Source organism: Dendrobium catenatum, unplaced genomic scaffold, assembly GCF_001605985.2.
Source record: "Dendrobium catenatum unplaced genomic scaffold, ASM160598v2 original_scaffold_21676, whole genome shotgun sequence".
Classification (NCBI taxonomy): domain Eukaryota; kingdom Viridiplantae; phylum Streptophyta; class Magnoliopsida; order Asparagales; family Orchidaceae; genus Dendrobium; species Dendrobium catenatum.
Genome location: NW_021340136.1, coordinates 213,169 through 237,428, shown reverse-complemented (window position 1 = coordinate 237,428; position 24,260 = coordinate 213,169). Strand labels below are relative to the sequence as shown.

Sequence of the window (24,260 nt, the reverse complement as noted above, 5' to 3'; positions counted from 1 at the left end):
AAGTCCCACGTTAGTTGACGGCCGAGCGGAAGTACGAAGACAGTCGGTGGCCAGACGAAAGTCCGACGATAGGCGGTAGCTGGGTGAAAGTCCAACATTGGTCAAGGAGGAGTTTGGTGGCAAGAATACTAGTTTCTCTTGTTCCTTTTCTTCCTTGCTTGGATCCTGCCCCCAGTCCCCCTTTTACATGAGAAATGAGAGATCTATTTATAGTTTTATGAGACAGCCGATGTTGATCACCTTGATCATAGACCATTTATTGGACATTTGAATGTCTTATTGACATCAAAATTTGGTGATCTTGGGCTCGTTGGATTCGTCTCTTCGAGTCGCTCGATTCAACTATAAGCATGTCATGTTTGGAAGCTGTTTGGTCATCCAATTTATGGCTTGAACTTTTCAAATGCATTTTGGGTCTTTGATTTGGCCCCATTTGGGCTTGGATTGAATCAAATTTGGTGTCGTTGGGTTTGTAATTTTGAGACGTCCAATTCAACTATAAGTTTGTTAAAATCGGATCTCAGATGGTCCTAATTTTGATTTTAAAAGTTTTCAACTTGATTTTGCCTTGAGATTTGTGCCCTATCAACATAATTTTTTAATGATATATCAACCTTCATTTTTAAAAGATGATAAAAAATATTTTAAAAAGAGATATTAACATACACTTATAAAGTTATAATATCATCTCTGAAAAATGAGGGATGAGAAATCTTCCCATGTCAAGAATATTATCATCTTCGAAAAATAAGAATTGAGAAATGTTTCCCTTGTCAAGAAAAAAAATATTATTTATTTATTTAATTATTTTCAGAAGGCACAAATGCAAATTATAATAACTTAAAAAAAGAGAGCAAATATTAGTTCCGAACAACTTTTGAATGGTTAAAACGCTAAAGCTATTCTCCTTCAAATCTAGTTCAGATATAAATATAGATGTCAATTTCGATTTTATTTTACTTTTTGGAGATCTATTTAGGCTTCATTTGGGACAACTTTTTTACTGCTTCTTAAAGCAATTTTTTAATACTAAAATAAAAAATTTTATGCTAAAAATTTACTTTAAGAAGCAGCAAAAAAAATCATCCCAAACAAAACCTCAATCAACGGTCTCTTCTGTTATTTAAAAAAAAAATGAGATTATTTTTAGCAAGTTTAAATGAATGAGGGCCGTGATTTAGCGAAGTTGCAACGCAACGAGGAATGCATGGCACGTACACGCTATGTTCCACAAATTATAACACAATAATTATCTACCAAGTCCCAACAACTCATATCTAGAGAAATCGATTTTTAAATGTTTGGTTAGAAAAAAAATATAAACAAATTAATTTGCTAATGTATAAAAAATCAACTTTTAATTTAATTTCAAATATTTAAAATTCATAGATCAAATTTTCTTAATTTCAAATACACCGCACGCTACTTATTTCGCCCATAACTATAGTCATCAACCACCACCGCTAAATTCTGCTCAAATATTAGTATTGTTAACCGCCGCTGCCGCCACCATCACCTGACCACCCTGCTATTACCACAACAACGGGCACTAAATTCATTTTACTTTAAATAAAATAAAATAATAATAATAATAATAATTTCCTGCATTTATCAAACATTATAACTCTAAAGTATTTTAAATGCATTAAATTCTAAATAATTTAAATCAAACAATCACTTAAAATACAAAATTTTCAAACCACTCCATCTAGAGAAGGGAATAACATAAGAGTTTCCTCATAATACATAGGACATTGAAAGAATCATTGCATGAAAAATTTTAAAAATAACCATAAGCATTTAAGTAACTGTATACAAAACATTCTCTAAAAAAAAAAAACTTTTAGTCAGACAAATTCACTACTAATTTTGTGATGCAGAATATAGAAAACAAGATACAGTTTAACACTAACAAATGGACTGCTGCAACTTGATCCTTCAAAATGGTTCATTGTGAAAATCGACTTCTTTTACAGCTACAGAAAGGTTGGTTTTATTCGCCTCCCTGCATTGATAACAAGGCATTAATATTAACAAGTGCATTGCGACCGTTTTCTTACTACTTTGTAAAGCTGATTTTTAGTAGAAAAATCTCTTAAAAGCAGGAAAAAACAGTGATCTAGAGCTGTCTCAAACGAAACTTAAATGCACTAGAAAGCTCCTTAAGAAATGAATAAAGAGCTCGTTAATGGCATGAATGTAGTACAATACATAGTTTTCACATAGTTTAGGGTTATAAAGAGCACAAAAAAATGCAGAGTAAATCTAGCATTTGCAAAAAAGCACGTGGATAAAAAAAATGAGCAAATAACAGGAGCTTTACTGGAAGGTCAGATGTCATAAAACAAAGAGTCAACAATTCATTTCATCCTAAGGTTCAAGATACCTGAAATGTTCATGCTAATAATTCATGATACTATTTAAAAAGTAAAAGTATCATAGAGTACTAAGCAAATCACCCTAATCCAGAGGTTAGTGGTGGCAATTTTCAGGCAAGCTCTTGAGCTTTATAAGATCCAGCTCATGATAAATACAACCATGCGAGATTTCAAAATCTGAAGCAAAGAACCTTATAATCATGTTTATATCATGCAATACCATATTCGTCTTCCAGGTGTTGTTCATTTATGCATCACCTATGGTCGTTGGAAAACTACACGAGTTGTGACATTTTTTCCCTTAGAAAATCCTTGTGCGTGGTCAATTCAAACTTAAGTCATTCCAGTCAATTTTGGCGAGTTCGTTTCAATTTAACCCTACTCCGATCAAAAAACTAAACAGCTTTTGATCAATTTTCAGTATTCAGGCATAAATTCTCAGGCGCAAAGAAATTTACATCAAGCAGAAAACTGATTCCTGTTCCATAAGGTCAAAGATAGTTTATTGTTTCCATTGACTTGAAATCCAACCATCTAACCTGTTAATGACTTATTTGTTTAACTGGCAATGAATTGAGAGATTTAATCATAAAACTATTAGACAAAAATGCGCTAAGGAAAATCCTCGTCGGTCATTCTGTTTTTAAAATTTTCTAATGGAGTTAGCTTCACTATTGGTAGATACATCTATTGGTGATCATCTCCCTTATGAAAGAAACTAACATTTTATGACATTTTCAATATATAGCATCACCCCAATTATTTAAAATCAGCATATGAATCCTCATTTTTCATTCATTACCAAAATCAACATACAAGACTGCCCAGTATGTAGTCTCAACATACTCTATCGCTCACACTCTAGATGCTGGAAAGGCAATTGCCATTTTATGATCATTGCATTACAAGGTGCTAGCAACTAGACTAGAGCTTCATTAAGAATGGGGAAATATGCTGCTGAGGTGCAAGGATTCAAGCACCATATAGAAAAGCATTATGGTACCAGCCTATAATTTCCAAGGTGGGTTGATTTAATTAGTTGACTACCCAAGTGCATTGTAGCTTTGGCTAATAAAAAAGGAAGATGAATCTATGATTTGGAATAAACCAAGATAATTGCCAGTATCATTATGTACCAGAATTTTAATCTGCATTTAAAAAAAGTACTGATTTTTTACCATGTCCACTGAAATACCATATGCTAGGTTTCAAGTTATAACTAATAATTTTATACCGAACTTCGATGCTTTGAAAGACCACATGTCATGAATAGGCATTGGATTTTCACCTAGATTATGGAGCAGAGTTTCAACTTTAATTTCTGATCATAGGAAAACTACCTAAATCACAGTAAATTGAACAGTGCTTGTCCAATTTTAAAGATTGATAAAGATAGAAGGATGATCTTAGTAGAAGTTCCAGGCAATCTATGTTCGCTTGAAAAATGATCTCAAAAATGAGACTTCAACTACAAAAATGCTAAAAATCTTTAACCATCATCACAGAATCCATGATCATGACTCAAACCAATGCAAGCTTTAACTGAGGAATGAAGTACACGCTAAGAATAATAATCATGAGTGTACAACACAAAAAGGACAACATTAATGAATTACATGCATTTCATAAGTAATCTGAAGTGGAAAGATAAAAACCTTACTCATGAAACAGAAGACTTTTAGACAATAAAAAAATTAAATTAAAAAAGGCAAATTTACACTTTAATCATGATCCAAGATTCCCTTCCTTTCACATGAGACCACAAATCATGAGTTAAAATAGGATTTCCGAGGTTCCTTATAATTGATAACAGACATAATTTCAACTTTGAAATTGCTCATAGAAAAATTGCCTGAACTACGGGATAAAAGCATGACCTATTTTAAGTTTGGACAGATAGAAACTTCTTTTAACGTGTGGTCAAAAGAAAAGGAATAAAAACCAGAGTTTAGCAAATGAAAAGTGTCTACAATTGTTAACCATCATAAGTGATTTCATAAACAACACCAGAACGTAAACAATTTACACCTGGCAATCGAAGTTCAAATTAAGGGTAACATTAACGTGTACAAAGAAAATGGTCAATAGTAACGAGCTGAGTACATGGGACGCCATTTGCAATTTGAAGGGGATAAAAAGCCTTAAACATAACATAATATATTGTTTTGAAAAAAAATTTAAATCCAACAAATTCAACAAAATTTACACTTTAATCATGAATCCATGATCTAAGATTGCATTTACTACACATAAAAACTAGTTAACCTATATGATTTAGTTATCTGGTTCGGCTATAAACATCAGTTTGACCAATCTGCAACAGCAAACACGCAAATTTGATCAAGCAAACTTATCTTGTTCTAGAAACTTTAAAAATCCTTTTCCAAAATGCAAAATTGTTTTACAGTGGACAACCTAGTTGAATCATACTAGGAAACACCTCAATCGTATTGTCAATTAAATTTCATGAACTTTTAAAACTTAAAAAATCAGATATAATCTGTGCATTGCTGAGCCAAAATTGTTTCAATTCATCCTTTCATCTTAAATATACTATATCCTTCTAGCAATCATACTTGTTGCATGCTGGAGAGACTTCTATAAAATAGTAGGATTTAATGACATTTTCATCATGGTTTAAACTTGGCGCATGAACAATGAAAGAGAGAAGACTTCAATGTGAAAAAGTTCTTCAGAGGAAAATGCAGGAGACCCAGCCCAATCAAACAACTTTCAACATCCTATTAAAACAGAATAAAATGATCCGCCTCCATGTAGCTAAAGGTACTAGGATATAAAAATGAAGGCGAAAGGATGAAGTTGGTGGCACAAAGGCTAAGCATTGTGTGCACCAATAATCAACACAGCAAGAGAATGCAACGATAGCTTGGACCCAAACAATGGTGTTTTTATAGTGTCGATTCAAAATGTGGTGTGTTATTTGCTTCAATCTTAAACTTCATTAAAACATCATATGACAGACAATGTAGTAATTGCCATCATATGCAATATATCTGATGTATATGACAGCATGATCGTTGATGGGTGGAAAGCACCATCCAATCTTCAAATGATAACAGAAGAAGCTCTCATTGCCATCATATTTGGCTAATTCATCACGACTATCATGGCACCACGCATTGTATGATCTTTAAATGGTGGCAAGCAACATCATAGCTATAATCAATTGCAATGCAGTTGATGTTGTTATTGCATTGAGAGGAAAATTGTGGATGGAGATAAGCATTGTTCAGTCTTTAGGAACGCACCAAAATCTGACGGCATTGCAAAATGCTTAACCGCTGTATATGGTTCACAAATAACAGATCAAGAATTTTTCAAGAGTCTTTTTAATCTTGAAAATGACTTAACAAATAGTTAAGTAGAGTCGTCTTTATAACCTTCATGAGATCATACTAAAATATTCAACTGAAACATCTTTTGTAGTTGCTAGCAATGGATGGTCAAGTTCATATTATGATTCAACAGTGCTACTCTATACTAAATTGGAAAAAACGCCTAAACTCCACTTTCTATTTTAGGATTTCATTATTCATGAGATAGATTAAGACTTCGGGTGATAAAGTCATTAATAAGAGTGCATGTTTTTCAAGTTTATTTTTCAGGGTGATGGTGAAATAGAAGAAGATATTATTAGTAGAATTCAAGTTGAATGGCTAAAGTGGGGGAATGCATCGGGTCTGCTGTGTGATAGAAAAGTACCACTCAAACTTAAGGGAAAATTCTATAAGATGGTGGTGATACCTGCAATGCTTTATGGCGCAAAATGTTGGCCATTAACAGAGAAGCATAAAATTAAGTTAAGTGTTGCAGAGATAAGGATGCTCAAGTGGATGAGTGGCTTTACTCTTAGAGATAGAATGTAAAATGAGAATATATGTGAAAAGGTTGGAGTAGCTCCAGTGACAGATAAGATTAGAGAGAGTCACCTTAGATGGTTTGATCACATAAAAAATCAGCCTTCCGATGACCCGAGAGTAGATGCATTAGATTTGGCTTATGTCAAGAAAGGAAGAGGTAGACTTAAAATAGCTTGATTAGAAAATATTAGAAATGACCTTCTTTATAATTTGACTCTTAACATGACACAATGGAGAAAAATAATTCATATAGCCAACCCCACGTAGTGGGATAAAGGCTTGTTGTTGTTGTTGTTGTTGTATTCTTCAAGAGGTAGAGTAGTTTTAATTTAACTAGATTTTCTAAAATACTAATATTGACCAATTTAGATCTAAGATCTAAACTTCCTATCTCATAGTAATTACCCCTTCCACTCACGGAATAGCACTCTTCATTAAGGATGATTACTTTGGTAAAGTTTTAAATTTAAGCATAATACTTTCAAATTTATCTAATTTTGTGGGAGATATTTGTGAATGATGGATCTAGACTCGATCAAAATCATATGGTTTTGTCATCCCGAGAAAACTAACAATCTTAGTCTACCAACATTAGCAGACAATAGGCCAAAACATCTACGAAATCTGATGAGTAGTCACGAGTTATCACCTCTCAAGAATTCTAAGTAGACCGAGGTGAATTTTAGTGAATTTTTATTTATTATATTTTTTTTTTTGTTTCAATTAATTTAGTGGGTTTGCTAGTATGAAAACTTGTTTGAATATGATTTGAGCTGGCACTAACATTTATTGGAAAGCCCAAGTTTTAATTAGGTTGGGACTTTTTCTATTTGAAGGCCAAAATTTAATTGGGTTGGGGCTTCCTGCTCGCTTTGTAAGTTGTCTGAAAGTTCAATTTTCATTTTATGGGCTTGATGGCTTTCAAACCAACAAGATGAATTTGGATAGGGTTTACTTCTATTGGAATGCCCAATTTAATTGGGTTGGGGATTACATTCATTGAAAGGCTCAAATATAAATTGGAAAGGGGTTTCTTGCTCTATTTATAAGTTGCCCAAAATGTCTAATTTTATTTCAATAGGCTTAATGGCTTTAGGCTATGCTCAATCAAATGTAATGAAGTGAGGTCTACATTCATTTGAATTCCAAAATATGTTTATGATGGGGTTAACTGCTCTCTTAGTGAGTTGACCAAAAAGTTCGCGAGAATTGCATTCAAAATTTGTAGATTAGTTTACATAAATTCAATAGAAAATGAGATTATTTGTCATTCTTTAACCCAACTCATTCTGTATACTTCCTTGAGAGCATTTTAGAAGGATAATTTGATGAAAATAAAGTCATTTGCTTCAAATTGTCAAACATTTCATATGAAAACACACTTCCTTTAGTTTTAAGAGATTACATGCAATAGTTCTTATGAGAACTAAAATGATCAAAGATCGTATGACCGTATATATAGCTAAAACTCTGCTTAGATTAAATTATTCAATTATAATTCAATCATGAAGATTAATATAGCATGCGAGTCATTTTGTCTCAAGCCAATTTAATTCAAATTATATTAATTAATTATACATATTTTTAAATAAGTCTAGTTCATTATGTTTAAAAATATCAAAATCTTGAATCACCATTATTTAAGTAAAATTATTTAATTTCCAACATGACCTACTCAGCTCACACAGATTCGGACTTACACAAGCAACCAACAACAATAAAAAAATACCCATCATTGATACCTTCGAATGGACCTATGGCATGGTTGGTAAGATATCATTTAGATAATATTATTATTTAGACCTATAGTATTGTTGTTAAGATGTCATTTAGATAATATTATTATTTAGATAGCAAGATTTTTCAAATAACAATGTTGTCGTTCAAATATAGTGTGTTTGGTTTAATGTCATCTTACTTAAAAAACAAATTGCTATTTAGAATAACTAATAGTGATTAAGATCATTCTTTTCTTCTTTTTAAAACTATCAAAATTAAACTAATCTATATAGCATCCAATTTGACTGCAATTTAGATTACCTCAATCATAACAACTAATGTTATTCAAAATAATTGTGTTATCTTTCAAATATAGTGTCTTTGGTTAATCTTATCATACTTAAAAAATAAATTGTTATTTAGACTAATTAATTGCAGTTAAGATCATCGTTTTTCTTCTTTTCTAACCCATCAAAATTGGAATAATCTATACAGCATCCAATTTGCCTGCAATTTAGATTACCTCAATCATGACAACTAATGTCATTCAAAATACTTACAATGTGATAGAAAACATCAAACCAAATACTTTTTATCAAAGATAACATAAAATTAGATCAAAGAAAACATAGAACCAAAAAACTCATAAGTGAAAATAGGTAACAACGTCCCAACATTTTTTATGAATGAATTCCTCCATCAAAGAAGAGTGTTCTAACATAAGCGTCTCAAAAAAGTACAAGGTATAAGATGTGCAATGGCTCTAAAAGTATTGCATGGTAAGAGACCAACATGATCAATCGACCGCTGACATCAAGGGAAACTAGAGGGAATCAATAAAGTAGCCCCATCCAACCCACGTGCATTGTTACCACTTGAGACCTAACCTAGCCAGGCAAATTTAAACAAAACAATCTGATTAAGCTGATTCAAATCATTTGGACTTAGATTCAAGCAATCAACTTGTCAAATAACACGATTTGCCGCTCCAAATTCCACAGAACTAGCATACTATTCTAAGCTTCTTGGACCTCTGAATCAGAAGAACTTAGTAAATTAAAGCACTGGTTCAATTCTTTTAAATTGTCTCAAGATGCTTGGTTCTACACTAAAATTTGTGCTAGAACAAACGTAGATTTTTACAATCCAAACAGTAATAGATATTGATCTCCGTTTAGAAAAATTTCAATGTAATTATTCAATGCAGTAAGTGGTTACCGCATCATTCAAATTAATATATGCTATGCACTGAAGCACAGAATTCGGGTATGCTTAGGCTTTTGCCAAGAGAGACTAGTATCGTAATGATCAAAAGCATGAAAATCATCATCAAAATCTATTGAAATCTCATAGCTGTGGTGGCATCATTCACTTCCTAATATGACAACCGAAAATCAAAGCTAAAAAAAACTAAAATAAAAGCTAATAACTTCGACCATAATCACGTTTAGAGAAACCATGGGTACTCCGAATTGGAAGATTTGAAAACGAAGAAAAGAGATATTTAAGATCACATCAACCAAAAACGTTTCAGACAACAAAAGTCTGGTCGGGCAGATCCAAAGAACTAATAATAAGCAAAAAAAACAACAAAAAATAAACAAGATGAGATTTAATTCAACCTTATGATGAAATCAATTATCCTAACAACGATATAAAAACAAGGGAAAAAAAAAGGTTCAGGCATTGAAGAATCTTCATCCATGCTCGTATACGGGAATACCTAAGTTGCTCCGACGATGATGTTGTTGATCGGAATAAAGATAAGCTTGACGAAGAAGCCAACAAATCCCATCACCACAAACCCAATCGCAGTCCGCACAGCCACCTTCGTGAATTCTGCATTCCAGATCCATCAAATCCCATAAAATCATAGATCAACTTAATGCAAAAAATGAAACTAAAAGAAAAAAAAATGCTGCGCGGCTAAAGAAACGATGATTGCAACTGGCGCATCGATATCAGAAAGCTGATCGGAGCTCACCCTTCCTGTCCGGTTTATGGCATCTTTTGACGAGGCGGGCACTGTCCTTCGCGAATTCCCTGAGAGGATCGACCACGGAATCTAGGGCATCCATTTTGCACAAGAGTAGAAGATCTGAAGGGACTTACGTTTTCAATCCAAGAGCCAAGACTTCGAGCTCAACGCCGGACCCGCCTTTTATAGTCGCCAGAGTCCGGCCTTTCCAATCACATTTAAGTGGCAAAAAATGCTTGAAACAATGAAAATTAAAATTTTAATTTATTTTAATATAAATATTATGCATAAAAATAATTTAAATTTTATCTTATATTCATCTTATAATAAATTTAATAAAACTTAGACTCATTCTATATGAAAAATAATACTATCTTTACTCATTTTATTTGAATTTTAACTGAGCTGATTTTTTTCATTCAAATTCTCAAACCCTAAACTAATAAAAAACTGTTAAATTATCTAAATTATTTGTGGAATAAGAGCCCACATAAGATGAATGTATCATATGAGTATAATTAACTAATATTTAATATATAATATTCTAAAATTTGTATACCTTAAATATTCTTGAGTAAAAAAATCTAAATTATTTGTGGAATCATTTTTAAGATGGAATAAAATATAAAATAAAACAAATATATATGTTATAAGAGGAATGCATGGCATTTAATATGTTTGAAATTATTTGTATGAGTGTACAATAAATGTTGATGGTTTCTTTTTTCTTGAAGTGAAATGACCCGTGTGTAAAACCTTACAATGGTGATGGCCAATTGTTGGTAGCTGATGATTAGTGATGCTGGCGACTAGGGGGGCCGACAACAAATGGTGGGTGGCGACGGCTAGTTGTGAGGGTGGCAACCGGCAACAATGATATATAATTTATAATGTATTTTGATATCATCAAAATTTAACACTGGTGTATTAGACAAAATACGTTATTGGCGATATTAGGCGATCAACTTTGTTACGTCACCAAAAATCTCATATCACTGGTCAATTTTTTTATGAAAATAATTCTCATATAACTGGATTCTTCTAACTCCCATCATGTAATATACTTTATAGGATCTATATTTGTTACATTTAGTCAATGTTTTCCCTCGTGCAAGAGCATATTATAAGCACTAGTAGAATCATTTTGACAATATCTCATTGTTTTTCCCATTTTCAGGATTTTTTACATACAAATATTGATGTCTCTTATGACTCTTGCACATCTCTCTCTTATCTATATGTGTGTTGGATTTTCGTACAAAACTATAATGCTAAGCTCTAAATCTCTCTACAATTGCAAAATGTTTCAGGATGCAATCAACTTATTGAAGTTAGTGAATGCCAATGTTTTATATTGATGTTGTGAACTGACATTATGAGTGTTGGTAGGTGTTAACTAGTGTCAATGATTGTGTGTCAACATTATTAATGATGGTATGATATGACTTTTGTTGGCATTGACATCAAGCAACAACTGATGTTGGTCTTATTGAAAACGTTGGATGATGTTCTTACGAGCGTCACCATTAGTATTGATATTGTGTCAGCAAATGATGACATTTTTTTTGTTGACGATGAACATATTATTGGTGTAAATAAGGCTAAGGGTTTGTATCAATGATGACAAAGACCTTGCTGTAATTGGGTTGTGTCGGTGTTGGCAGCGATAATAAATGTCAACCTTGTTGGTGACGACATACCCATATGTTGGTGTTGGCAGTGGACAACATTGGCAAGTGTGAGTATAGGCATCCATGGAGGGTTTTAGCTACATTGTTGACATTGGACTCGTCAATGTGAGTGGATTTTGGCGGCGACAACGTGTGTAGGTTGTTTGCAGATAGAGCTCCATATTCTCTAATTTAAAATATTTTTTTGGACTTATTCAAGACTTGCCAAATAGTAGAAGTTCATCTATTTATAGATTCAATAAGGATATTCTGATCATTTCACTAATAAATTATAAACACTATCAAATTGTATGTAATGCTACATTTGATTATACAATTTTATTTTAATCATGTAAGTACTATAATGATATTGATATCGAGGGATTATGGGCTCATTGGATTCCTCTCGTCCATATGCTTATTTAGTCCATGAGCATTCAATATTAAAATATTGTATTGAGGCTCAAATGGTGCTATAAAATTTAGCCCTATATTGTTAAGTGCATGGCTTAGGTCTATGTGGATTTGTATCAAGTAATTTTAGCATCCTTTGATTCATTTCATCAAAAGATTCATATCAACTACAACTTCATTGAAATCATAATTTCAATGATCTTACAAATTATTATGAAAAATTGAAAATATTATTGATGTATAAAGATTTGTGATTGATCAGATAAAATTTTAATATTAGTTGCCTAATATTTTAGGGTGTGGAAATATGTGTTGTTTGAAAAATAAATGGAATATTGAAAACATTTGTAATATAAAATCATAATTTGAATAATTTATAAAGCACATTCGTTTTCTAGACGCCAAATTAGGCCTCCTACATAGAACATGAACTAATATATATATATATATATATATATATATATTGTAAATCACAGTTGCACAATTTTTCGAAATTATAAAGTTGTTTGAGGGTCCGTTTATTTGGCTAAAAATGATTGTAATGTAAAAGTAATGCGATATAAAATGAATACATTGTAAAATGAATATTTTGGAGTTATTTTGATGAGTGTAAAGTAAATCAATGCGAATGATTTTATTATTTTTTGTTTGGTTAGACGTAAAATATTTGGCATGTGATGGTGGCAATTGAGGGTGTCGGTGGTGGCGGTCGGAGGGTGGCGACAACATCAGCGACAATGGTGGCTAGAGGGTGGTTGCGGTGATGGCCGGAGGGATGGCGGCGGTGGGGGTCGGCAGTTGCGTGGTGGTGGCCTGAGGATGGTGGCGGCGATGGCCAGAGGGTGGCAACAGTGGGGGTTGATGACTATATTGGCTGGTGGTGGCTGCCAAAGGGTGATGTCAGTGGCCGGCGGGGCACCGGTTGAGCAAATTTACTTTACCTCAAAATTGAGCAAATTTACTTTACCTCAAAATATAAATTAGAATTATTTACACTATAAATACTTCACTTTGAATTTTTCTTTTTCATTCAATTAAATATCAAAATTGATTAAGATCTTTCATTTGAAATATTTTACAGAAATTTGTGCCAATTTCTGTAAATCAAACAGCCATTCAAGCAAAAAGTGCCAGTAAAAAGTGCCAGCAATATGGTTACATAAAATCTAAAATTGCTTAAAATTATTTCTGAAAGTCTTATATGCCAAGTGGGATGGCTAGAAACAGAGCCTCTTGATGCCAGAAAACTTTCTTCCGGCGCCATCTGCTCGCTAGCTGCTTGCTCCGAAATGGACGAAAACCCTATACCTCTTCATCTTCTCACTGGCTTCATAACACGACATGGTAATCTTTCATTCCTGTCGTACTCCTTCGGCGTGTTTCTTTCTACTGGATGGCCAGGCGACATCTTCAATGCAGAAACCTTGGAACCATCGCATTTGGGGTCCACGCAATGATGTCAGGGAAAATGCCAAAGGACCCTTCTCGCTGAAACCAGAAGGGTTGATGACATCGATTTGGCGGTCTCGGGATTAGGGCATAGAAGCCATTAGCGACTTGGCTGGGGTTGATCGACCTCTGTGTGGTCTCCGGCGATGTTCGGATTCATGAGGCTCGAAAAAAAAGCGGTGCTCACCAGGGAAAGAACCATGAGGTAAGCGTGTGAGCGGAATTACTGTAATTTCATATGATTGCACTGTTATATCTCTCGTGGAAAGGTTAAAGTCTGAATTTGATGGGTTCTTCGGCTTGAAATTGGAAAGCCCTTTTCAGAGTTCGTTTATGCTACTTCTTGAAAGTACATTTTTTTAAAAAAATCCCGTTCTTTGCGAAATATTTGATTTCAAATCATCTGATTTTTAGATGGATGCTCGTGCATTTCTGGTTTTTTTCTTATTATTATTATTATTATTATTATTATTTTTTGATATGTTAACTGAATTCAGTGAAGAGTAGTTGCTAATGCCAGTCTTTTGGCATCTTAGCCAATCGCTCTGCATCTGAAAAGTAGATATTGGAAATTCTGCTGCTGGCTTTTTTTTCTGTTAAATTATACTACTTCACTTAAATTCCAAGGAGCTGTTTGGATTCAACTAGGTTTTAATAAATCCTGTAAATTTGGATTTACTAAATCCTGATAGTGTTAAATTCTAAAAACTTTCTGGCAAGAAATATATTAAATCCTAGAAAATCCTGTGAAATTGTTTGGCAAAGCAACTCAGGATTTAAGGCAATTAATTTACTGAAAATATAAATATATTTAAATCATACTAATTATATATTAATAAAATAATTAGTTATGATGTTGGAGAAGCTGAAGGATGATCTCTGCCATTGAAATTAAACTTTTAGACACTCAAAAGTAACTCTCAAATGAACATGAGTTGCAACAATCAATGAAGATATCAACTTTTGATGATAAAATAGATAAACTAACCAACATGGGATTGATGTCTCCCCTGTAAATAAATAAATACACACACACACATTCTTCTCAAAATTGCACGTGGCCTCCCTAGTATTCTTTCTTTGCCCTCTTTTCCTCTTACTCAATTTTCCCTACGTTCAACTTTGTCGCTCATGTTCCATGTCCCTCAGATCCAATTGAAGCACCATGGATTGCACTACAATGACCTTCGGCTTGGCATGCTTCGTTATTGCTTTGGCTTCACATGCTTTGCGGGAAGTAGAGTTTTGAAAGAGTCGCTAAATAAGCTCTTGGTTTCCTTTGACAACTTTGTTCTTGTTGGATCAAAAGTCATGGTCGTAGCTTGCTGCGAAGTTAATGATCTTTCTCTCCTTTCACACACTTCTTCTGCCAATTCCTGTAAATATGCCAAACGATAGGATTACCAAATATGGGATTTACGGAAAGTAGGTGCACAACGGTGATTTAACTTACCATGAGATTTGAGGGTTTTTTTTGTTTTTTGTTTTTTTGCGTTTGGGAAAATTTAACTAACATCATGCTCAAATTTAGCATCAAAGAAACTCCTAAATATTCATTAAATCAATTATTTTGAATGATGCAGACTTGTGAGGTAGAGCTTATTTCGCTTTAGTTTTTTTTTGGAATTTAAGCCCATGGAACCTTTTTATTCTCTTATTAATAAAATTTGTGTTTTATACTAAAAAAATAAGAATCCAGATTAAAAACCTCTCTTCATTGACTCCTCGGCATGTTCATTGGATTTCCTTATGGTGTCTTGCCAATTCTAACGAATTAGGTTCTCTGGTATTAGAGCGCAAGGTTTGAAGATAATACTTAGGCACGACATCAAAAGAACCATTTTTGACCTTAACTAGTTCAAGAAGAAGATAAGGCAATGTTGAGATTTCAACATCGCAGGAACCTTTAGTGACTTGATAACCGTGTTGCACTCTTTCAATAATAGATGATAGTGATGATGGAGATATCACGTAAGTAGATCTTGAAGGAGGCTCTAGAACCAAAATATAAGATTAATCCCAAAGAAATATATCATCATCAAGTTCTCGTCGCAACTCACAAACAATATTTAGCTGTAGCTTTGTAGACCTGAATGGATTTTGACAACGAGCATAATTCCAACCCAAATTTTCGATAGTGATAATACCAAACTTAGTTCATGAATTTTGTCATTAAAGTTAATTTTAATTAAGTTCAACTTGCTATTAGATTGAACTCATTGATGTGTCAATACATCAGTGCATTTTGCCATATAGAAATAGAAAAAGAACTTTTCTCGTTATATATATTTTATTATCACTTAATGCTTTTCATCCATATCTCGTAAAGCTCTCATCATGTTTGCTATGGTCATCTTGTATATTTTGTTGAAGTCAACCTTCTTTGTTAGTGATAGGTGTATAATTCCCAACGCCTATTTGACAATTTTTGTGGTTCATGGTTGTAGGTATTAGCTCATTGATAGGTAGATGTAATTTTCCTAGTTAAGTAATCCTCAAATTGCATCTTCTAGTGTCAAAAGTCTTTGCCATCAAATTGATCGATCATAGCCTTCCCATCTTAAAATTCAATTGCTCCTGCTTTTATTATAGATCCCAAACTCAACCTTGCTGAATACTAGTTATTGGATTAAAATTCTTGCTTGAGAACATTGACCATCACAAGAATGAGAAAAATAATCTACACGAGAACATTAAAAAAAAAATGCTTACAACTGCACGCATAGATAAATGATGCACTTGTTTATAAATAATTATAAGATATGATATATTTGCATTTCCCAAATATTCCTTTTTCTTTTCTCCCTGCAATTTTCCTTTTTTCTTCACTCCTCTCTCTTTATTTTCTGTTGCCTTTCTCTTGGTCAGGCTAAAAAAGAACCCCCAAAATATCTCAAGAAGGGATAATATCAACTAGCTCTTACACACATATATAAAATTATAATATGATATTTTATAATATACCACATACTTATTACTTCACATATCTTTCTTTCATCCACTTTATAACTGCACAATATTTGAACTATTTTACTTTCTTTCATTATTTCAATTGCAAGCCTTCAGGCTTGGCTGTCACCACCTTTATAAAAGTCAAAGGTCATCTCTTGTTCTGCCTTTCATTCCCCTTGCCGACCTGTTTTGCTGACTACTAGAACTCAACCGCCAACTTCAACATTGGTCTCCTCTTTGTCGACCCCCTCCGCTTGATCCAATTGAGGTGTACTACTGTTGATGCTTGACCTTAGGTCCTTCACTGATGAGCTCACAGAATCATCGCCTCACCGGCAACCTCATCCTAAAAAATTGAGAGAGGTTCTTCTGCCCTTGATGACATCCACGAAGAGAAGTTGAAAGTTGCATCCCGCGCTTTAATTTTATCTTCTTTATCAAGCATCATAAGGTGGAGGTATGAATTTAGAGGCGTGAATTTGATCTTAAATTTGGTAACCAACAAACTTGAAATCAAAGTTATAGTTGATCTAAAATTTATCCCTGATTTCATGATTTTATAATAACTTTGAAATCAAAATTGTGCTAGTTCAACGCATCTTTAACACTTGATGGCCTAAAATTTTAAATTGGACTGGCATTAAATTTTCTACTCATTCCAGAAGCAATAATGAATTTTGAGGACAAATGATGCACAGATATATAAAAGTTCATAAAAATACATTATATGATTAATTTGTGCGGTATATTTTTTAGTTAGTTCTAATGGCATTTATTATGCGATGCAAAATTGAAAAGGCTTCAATGTGGCTCCCATTTTGGGTTTCATTTTGCTTGCTGCAAAATAAGAATTGGAGAATTCGATCTCATTAGAATTCAGAAGTCAAAAAATTCCTTTTAAAACAATTTGCATGGGTGTTCTAGAATTATTTGGAGTAATTTAATTATTTGTAAATGCTTAGGTTATATGACTATGAGAAGAAGAGCTCAGCTAAACCTATCTACCAGTCTATAAACCCTGGAGAGGCTTTACCAACCAAAGCCATTCCTGAGGTTTTCCTTGATGACGACGACCCATGGAAGAAACGGATATTTGATCCTGGAAGTGATGTCATGATAAAATGGAACCATGTTTTCCTCACCACAGGCTTGATCGCTCTATTTATAGATCCCTTATATTTCTACTTGTCATCGATTGAGAATGGGGATCAAATCTCATGCGTGAAAAAGATGGACTGGGGTTTGAGACTAGCCGTTACTATTTGCCGGTCAATTGCTGACACATTTTATCTATTACATATTTTTTTCAAGTTTCGAACAGCATTTATAGCACCAAATTCAAGGGTTTTTGGAAGGGGAGAACTTGTCATGGACCCTAAACAGATAGCAAAAAGGTATTTGAAGACAGAGTTCTTTATTGACCTTGCAGCGGCACTACCTTTGCCACAGGTACGCATTGCTTACTGTCTAGGTTAAATTTTGAAATATTATTGCTTCTCAGATGCTACTATAAATGTCTAATTACATCGTGAAAATAATAACCCTACACCCCCAGGTCCCCCACCCATCACAACACTACCCCACCCATAAAGAAAACCAAAATATTGTCAAGGACTAATTAACACCATTCAGGATTCTTGTTCATTATGCTTGTTATGGATGATACGTTCCAAATCATGTGTAATTCTTACTGAAAATTCAAATGCTAGATATAGTCTAATACCAGTGGTGGTAGATCTCGGATAGGTAATGGGATTGAAGGTCATTATGTATCAAGTCGAGAAAAATAATTGCTAACGTTTAAGGGTCAAATTGGAAGAAAATAATGAGATTGGATCTGTAAAAAGATTGAAGGTTATTAGACGGAGAAGATTGAATGTGCTACACACCTGGTAACGAGATCAGAGAACCAACCCAAAGGGACATCTCCACAGTTAACCCTGGGGTGCCCTGGAGTTAGGACATAGGTTAAGAAACTGCTATAGTGGCTTCACAGAGAAATTGAATTGAACTGATAAGGCCTGAAACTTAATCAAATTAAGAGGGCTGAAGCTATGAGAAAGTTTTTTTTTTAATTGCTGGGAGAAGTAATTGAGTACATGAAGAGACTTGGGCCTTTTTCTCTATGTAGATTTCTGTTTTTGAGGAACTGCTCATGTGTCAATTCCTTCTTTTTGTAGTTGTTGTATAGAAGCTGCAGGTTCTTAAGGATCCTTTTTTGGTCTCATATTTATTCAGTCTCTAGCATAACTGTTTGATGAGCTGGAATATTGCCACGTCACCATTGCAAGAATCTCCTAGTAGATTATGTCCTTGGGGCTTCGTTTGGGACAACTATCTTACTGCTTCTTAAAGCAACTTTTTAATAAAAAAATTAAATTTTTTGTACTAGAAAGCTGCTTTAAGAATCAGTTAAAAAGTCATCATCCCAAACGAAGCCTAGGTAAGCAAGGTTTGCTTGATCTCCAGTCTTACTTGGTTTCTCTCAATTTGTGGCTTTAATTGGGTACACACAAGTCAATCGTTGCTATGTTTGACTACAAAGTTAATGCTTCGGTTGAGGCGGCCCTAAAGGAGTCATTATATCCCATGCTCTTGTTGTCCTTTTATTTCCAAAAAGTACGAGGAAGTGAATAATTTTGTAACTGGAACCGATTCAAGTTTCATTTTCTCTAAAACGTCAACTGATCTACTTCTCTTAAAACAAACCTTATTTCTTTTAACTTACATCATTCTAATTCCTTCTCACTTCTAATAGCTCGCCATCCAAATTTTGCAAAGTCACTTCATAAAGAATTTTAAAAGTTTCTTAAACGCTGAAGGGAGTCCTTGCCATTTTCCCGTATCAGGGAAATACTGGAAGTAACTGAATAAATGACAATACTAGAAGCAGTTTTGTTTGTTTTGGTACCTAGTTTTGAAAACGCAGTAGATTATTCTTTTTTGACTCAGTACCATTTGATTCATTAGAAAGTATTATGTATCTTATAATTTTAAATTTCCAAATTTCCTGATGGAATGATAATCTATTGGATATACTTTTAGTGTTAACAAAACATAAAAATAACTATTTAAACGAAACATTAAGATAATCCTTGCTAGGTAGTCATAAGTTTTATATATTCCTTCAATGCATCATTTTAGAAATTCAAGTATTGAGCGATATCACTGAATGTTTTTTATCATGTATTTTCTTATCCGCTTGGAGACCCTGACTGCTGCTTATAATTCAATTTCACGTCTTCATTTCAGATAGTTGTGTGGTTAGTGATTCCAGGTGCTAGGCACTTGAATCCTCAGAAGAACAATACTACACTGGCTCTTATTGTTCTGATCCAGTACATTCCAAGGTTATACCTCATATTTCCTATGAGCCAACAAATTATAAAAGCCACCGGGGTTGTTACAAAGACCGCTTGGGCGGGTGCTGCATATAATCTTCTCCTTTACATGATTGCTAGCAATGTATGTAACATCAAAGCGTGAGAAAAATATGACGCTGTTGGAAAGACATGGCAGCTAAACATATAATTTTTCACACATTTAAATAACGCGTGCAGGTTATTGGGGCTGCATATTATCTGCTAACTATTGACCGGCAAACAACTTGTTGGAATTCCAAATGCAGGCTAGAGAATGGCACCTCAGGTGCGCCATGCAAAATGGAGTATCTGGACTGTGACTTTATAAGTGCTGTCGATCCAACTTGGGTCAGCAACACCAGTGTTTTTGCAAATTGCAACGCTAGTGATGATTCTATAAGTTTCAACTTTGGCATATATCAAAATGCACTGACAACGGGTGCTGTGTCGACCAATTTTTTTAGGAAGTACTTCTATAGCCTCTGGTGGGGTTTGCAGAATCTAAGGTATAACAATTCAAGTAAATGTTCAAATTGGTCTCTAGGTTTGGTAGGTTTATTCGTTTTACTCAGAGATTTTTTTAGGTTTAGTCTCTCAACTCATAAAATATGCATCAATTTGATCCTTTTGTCAGCTCCTTCCCTTTGCTTTGGATAGACAAAGGTAACATGAAGTTTTTCATGAGAATTTTTAGCGCCAATTACATTAGTTTGAGGCTTTGAGCGGAAAATGTACTTATTTTTTTGACATATTTGATTAGAGTTGAAAGTATCATATTGGTCCATATCTTGTACATATTTTCTTTTTTCTTTGCAAAAATATTACTTTGAAATATTTTTTAAAATAATGATTAAAATTTCAGCAGATGAAATTATTTGTGGTTAAAGATAATTATTTTGTAGCGTTGTTTTATCATGATTAAGACTTCATTTGGAATAGTTTTTTTTGTTTTTAAAGTGACTTTCTAGTACGAAAATTTCTTAAACTAGAAATTTTTGTACTAAGAAGTTATTTTAGAAAGCAGTAAGAAAGCCGTCACAAACAAAACCTAAATTGTTATCACCTAAGCAACCATCATGCTTCCTCCGAAGGCATATTGCTTTAATTACAATAAAAATGATTACTGATGGATTGCAATGATAAAGAATAAATTTATTTTATATAATAATTTAATATAGGGTATCTTGTGCTAATTATCTTCCATATAATTAAATAGGAGACCATTTAATTACATTTTGATTAACTATACATGCACTATTGTTACAGTCTAACACATTATTTTATCAAATTTAACATAATAATGATGATCGCCACCTTGCATTGACAACCACATTCCATTAGAAAGCTCAAGTAACTGCAATGGACATGTGTATAGCAATGCTTCACCGTATAAAACAAAATTTCAATTTAACAAGAAATGGTGAATATTGTGAGGTCCTTGTTTCTAAGTGATTAAAGGTTGGCTTGTTGATTGAGGGTTCAAAATTAAGGCTTTCCTGAAACTTAAGGCCTACCTATTCATCTCTTGCGTCAAGGGGGTGGTTAAAAGCCATTGTTTTCTTCTAAAGTGAAAATGGAAAACTTAAAAAAGGGCAAGGCACTCGGAAGTTATTTAGCATCAACTCTGTATAACTAGTCTTTGATTATGTTCCCTGTGTAGCTGGTTACTGGCATACTGAGTTTTAATTAGTTTTTTTGTCGCTGTTAGGGGATGAAAAATCTGCTGTTTACAAATATTTTAATTTTCTAAATCTTAAGGATTTTTGTTCTTCCTCAACCTTATGATGGCTCACATTGCTTTTTTGTAGCACATTTGGCCAGGGCTTAACTTCAAGCACTTTTGTCTGGGAGACATCATTTTGTATACTCATAGCGCTTCTTGGACTCATTTTGTTTGCACATTTGATTGGCAACATGGAGGTAACTAAGAGTGCTATTTATGTTTTTTTTTTCCCCTTAATTTTGTACTATGATATCTGCATATGTTTTTTTGTATTGTTCAACATATTTACCATTAGCTACAATCATTTCTATCTTGTCAAGAAAGCTTACAATCATTTCTATCTTGCCAAGAATCACTGTTATGCCCACAAGAATGCTTTACCCTAGTTGGATCTCCTCTAGATTTGAGAAGACCATCTTCTCTAGTAAAAGATTTCAACTGATTTTGTGATTGAACCCCATCTTTCTCTCCCCCTCCCCATGCTCTGACCTGGCCCGAATACTTAGGAATATTAAGTCGGGAGCAAACGATCGAACAATAGTAAAATTTCTTTCAACAGTTGTTAAAACGATCAGATAAAATATCGTCCGAATATCTACAAATAGCCACTAATTATTCATCATAATTTAAACATATATAATTCAAGTTGCTAAAATTTTTAGAAACCATTGAATTGGAATCAAATACATAGGATCTTTGCATACCTATTCTTATTCTCTCCTTTTATTTTGTATATAAGACATTCTCGTTTGTCAACCATCTAATTTATACGAGTCTTATATTAAAACATTTCGTTTTAATCGATTAAATTTCAATTATCAAACTCACAGGCTAATTGCAGTTCTATACTTCCATGATATAGTCATTTAAAATAAATGAAAGATGATATTCACATGAGTTCTCCTAAGTAATCATTAAACATTTCACTTATGAGATTTTTAACATGCGTACTAGTTAAGATAAACCGAACTGGCCATATGGTTGATTCACAGTTGAACCAGTCATACCGATCGATCCGGTCCTATCTAATTTTTAAAACCATGCTTTTACACCCTATGACTCTGTTTTCTTTTTGAACTTCTACTTCAAAAAGTCATGGTAATTCATGCATTACCCACTATAGTTTTCTTGGCCATTCTTTAGCCTGTAACTTGGTTATTGCTGGAGTATTCCGGTTCTCTAGGCTCCAAGTATTTTCTTGTGTGCTCCGAAAATTCTATTTTGGATGTGTGATCCCGGCCTCTCCACGTCATCAGTCAATTTTTCTTTTAAGTATTTGTATGACGACGACGATAGAGAGTTTTAACTAGATTAGGTTCCGAGGAAATTTTCAGAAGGCAGATTGGGTTTTAGATAAGACACTACCCAGAGATTTCGCCCTCATTTGGTGAGGATCATTTGGTGAGGACTTTTTGATCTGAGTTCTGGTTTCCTATAGGAGCAAGCCCCTATAGTTAATTACCCCTTCTGACAACAGGAGAGAACTTTCGATTAAGGCTAGTCATAAAAGAGGTCAAATAGGTTATAAACCTATCGTATAATAGCAACAATTCTAAGGTTTAAATTTTGAATTTGGAAGTTTGAAATTTGAAATTTATAGTTTATCACCATAAACTTAGAACTGGTGGTGGGGGGAATGAAGACGAGCCCGATCAAGATCCCATGGTTCCGTCGTCCCGGGCTGTCATGATCCCTGGTCTACTTAGTCAGAGGAGGTAGTCGACCCAACCTGACAGAAGGCACCTTGTCGGCAGCCATGGGTTGCTTCGTCCAAGAACCGTGGTGTTTGTCGAAGGGGATATATATGAATCCACCTTAGCTAACAGAGGGCTTTATGCCTATCGAATATACCCTATGATCCATCGCTCAAGGGTTTGACGCCTTTAGGGAACATACGGGCTTTGGCCGTGATCGTAATATCCATTTTGCGGCAAAACCACCCGATCAGAGGGCACGTGCCACGTCCCTGTTGGCAAGAGACTATTTGAGGATGAATCAAAGTGATACACCCGACATGCATTCGCTCTTTGTGAGCTGAGATTAATTTCAAATTTATCACCCCCGACAAACGATTGCGGGAGGCGGATGATTTTTAGTTTTGAGTTTTTAAGTGATTGATTTTATTTTAAGAATTTAGATTTTTGTTGGATTTGATATTTGACCCCTCCGGTTGAGATTTTCAGTCAACGCGGCCATCATCGGGGTGACCTCGAGGTCACTTGAAAAATATTTGAATTTTGTAGAAGTTTGAGGGCATTTTGAAATATTTTATGAACCCCTCCGGTTGAGATTAACATTCAACACGGCCATCATCGGGGTGATTTTAAAATCATTTGTATTTTCGTAGGATTTTGGGTGGCATTTTGTTATTTCAAGTCATGTCGACTCCAGTCCTTTCAAGGAGGAGGATGAAACTTGAATATTAGACCCGCGCAGCATTCTCAACATCGTCAGATTTGGGATTTAGATGTGACGATTGGAGCGCATGCGGGTTATAGCATTTGACCCTGCGCAGCATTCTCAGACACTTATATTTATAACTTAAAAATATTTGTCGGAGCACATGCAGGGGTAGATTTAGTTTAAGGGATCATATTTAATACATAATGGGCATTTTAAAATATTTAAATATGATCAATTGCGCAAGTGATTTTGCTTGGAAAATAGCCCGGGATTTCATTTAAGGGCCTACGAACGCCTTCTGTCCGCTTGCATACGTGTTGCGGATCCGGTG

General features: G+C 34.0%; 2 protein-coding genes across 2 annotated transcripts in view; one reads left to right on the top strand and one right to left on the bottom strand.

The window, feature by feature from the left end:
* Nucleotides 1-1,713: 1,713 nt before the first annotated feature.
* LOC110111886 (protein transport protein Sec61 subunit gamma-1-like) lies at nucleotides 1,714-10,136 on the bottom strand. The gene is made up of 4 exons (XM_020843945.2): nucleotides 9,963-10,136; nucleotides 9,702-9,817; nucleotides 9,601-9,621; nucleotides 1,714-2,005 (listed from the first exon to the last, which is right to left on the bottom strand). The coding sequence occupies exons 1-2, from the start codon at nucleotides 10,054-10,056 to the stop codon at nucleotides 9,702-9,704; spliced, it is 210 nt and encodes a 69-aa protein (XP_020699604.1). The 5' UTR covers nucleotides 10,057-10,136; the 3' UTR covers nucleotides 1,714-2,005; nucleotides 9,601-9,621.
* Nucleotides 10,137-13,234: 3,098 nt separating this feature from the next.
* LOC110111836 (cyclic nucleotide-gated ion channel 17) overlaps nucleotides 13,235-24,260 on the top strand; it is a 15,723-nt gene continuing 4,697 nt past the window's right edge. The window contains exons 1-5 of the mRNA XM_020843868.2: nucleotides 13,235-13,694; nucleotides 17,404-17,890; nucleotides 19,694-19,906; nucleotides 20,002-20,309; nucleotides 21,612-21,723. Of these exons, the coding sequence (XP_020699527.1) occupies nucleotides 13,636-13,694; nucleotides 17,404-17,890; nucleotides 19,694-19,906; nucleotides 20,002-20,309; nucleotides 21,612-21,723 (1,179 nt within the window). The 5' untranslated portion in view covers nucleotides 13,235-13,635. The remainder of the gene's footprint in view (nucleotides 13,695-17,403; nucleotides 17,891-19,693; nucleotides 19,907-20,001; nucleotides 20,310-21,611; nucleotides 21,724-24,260) is intronic.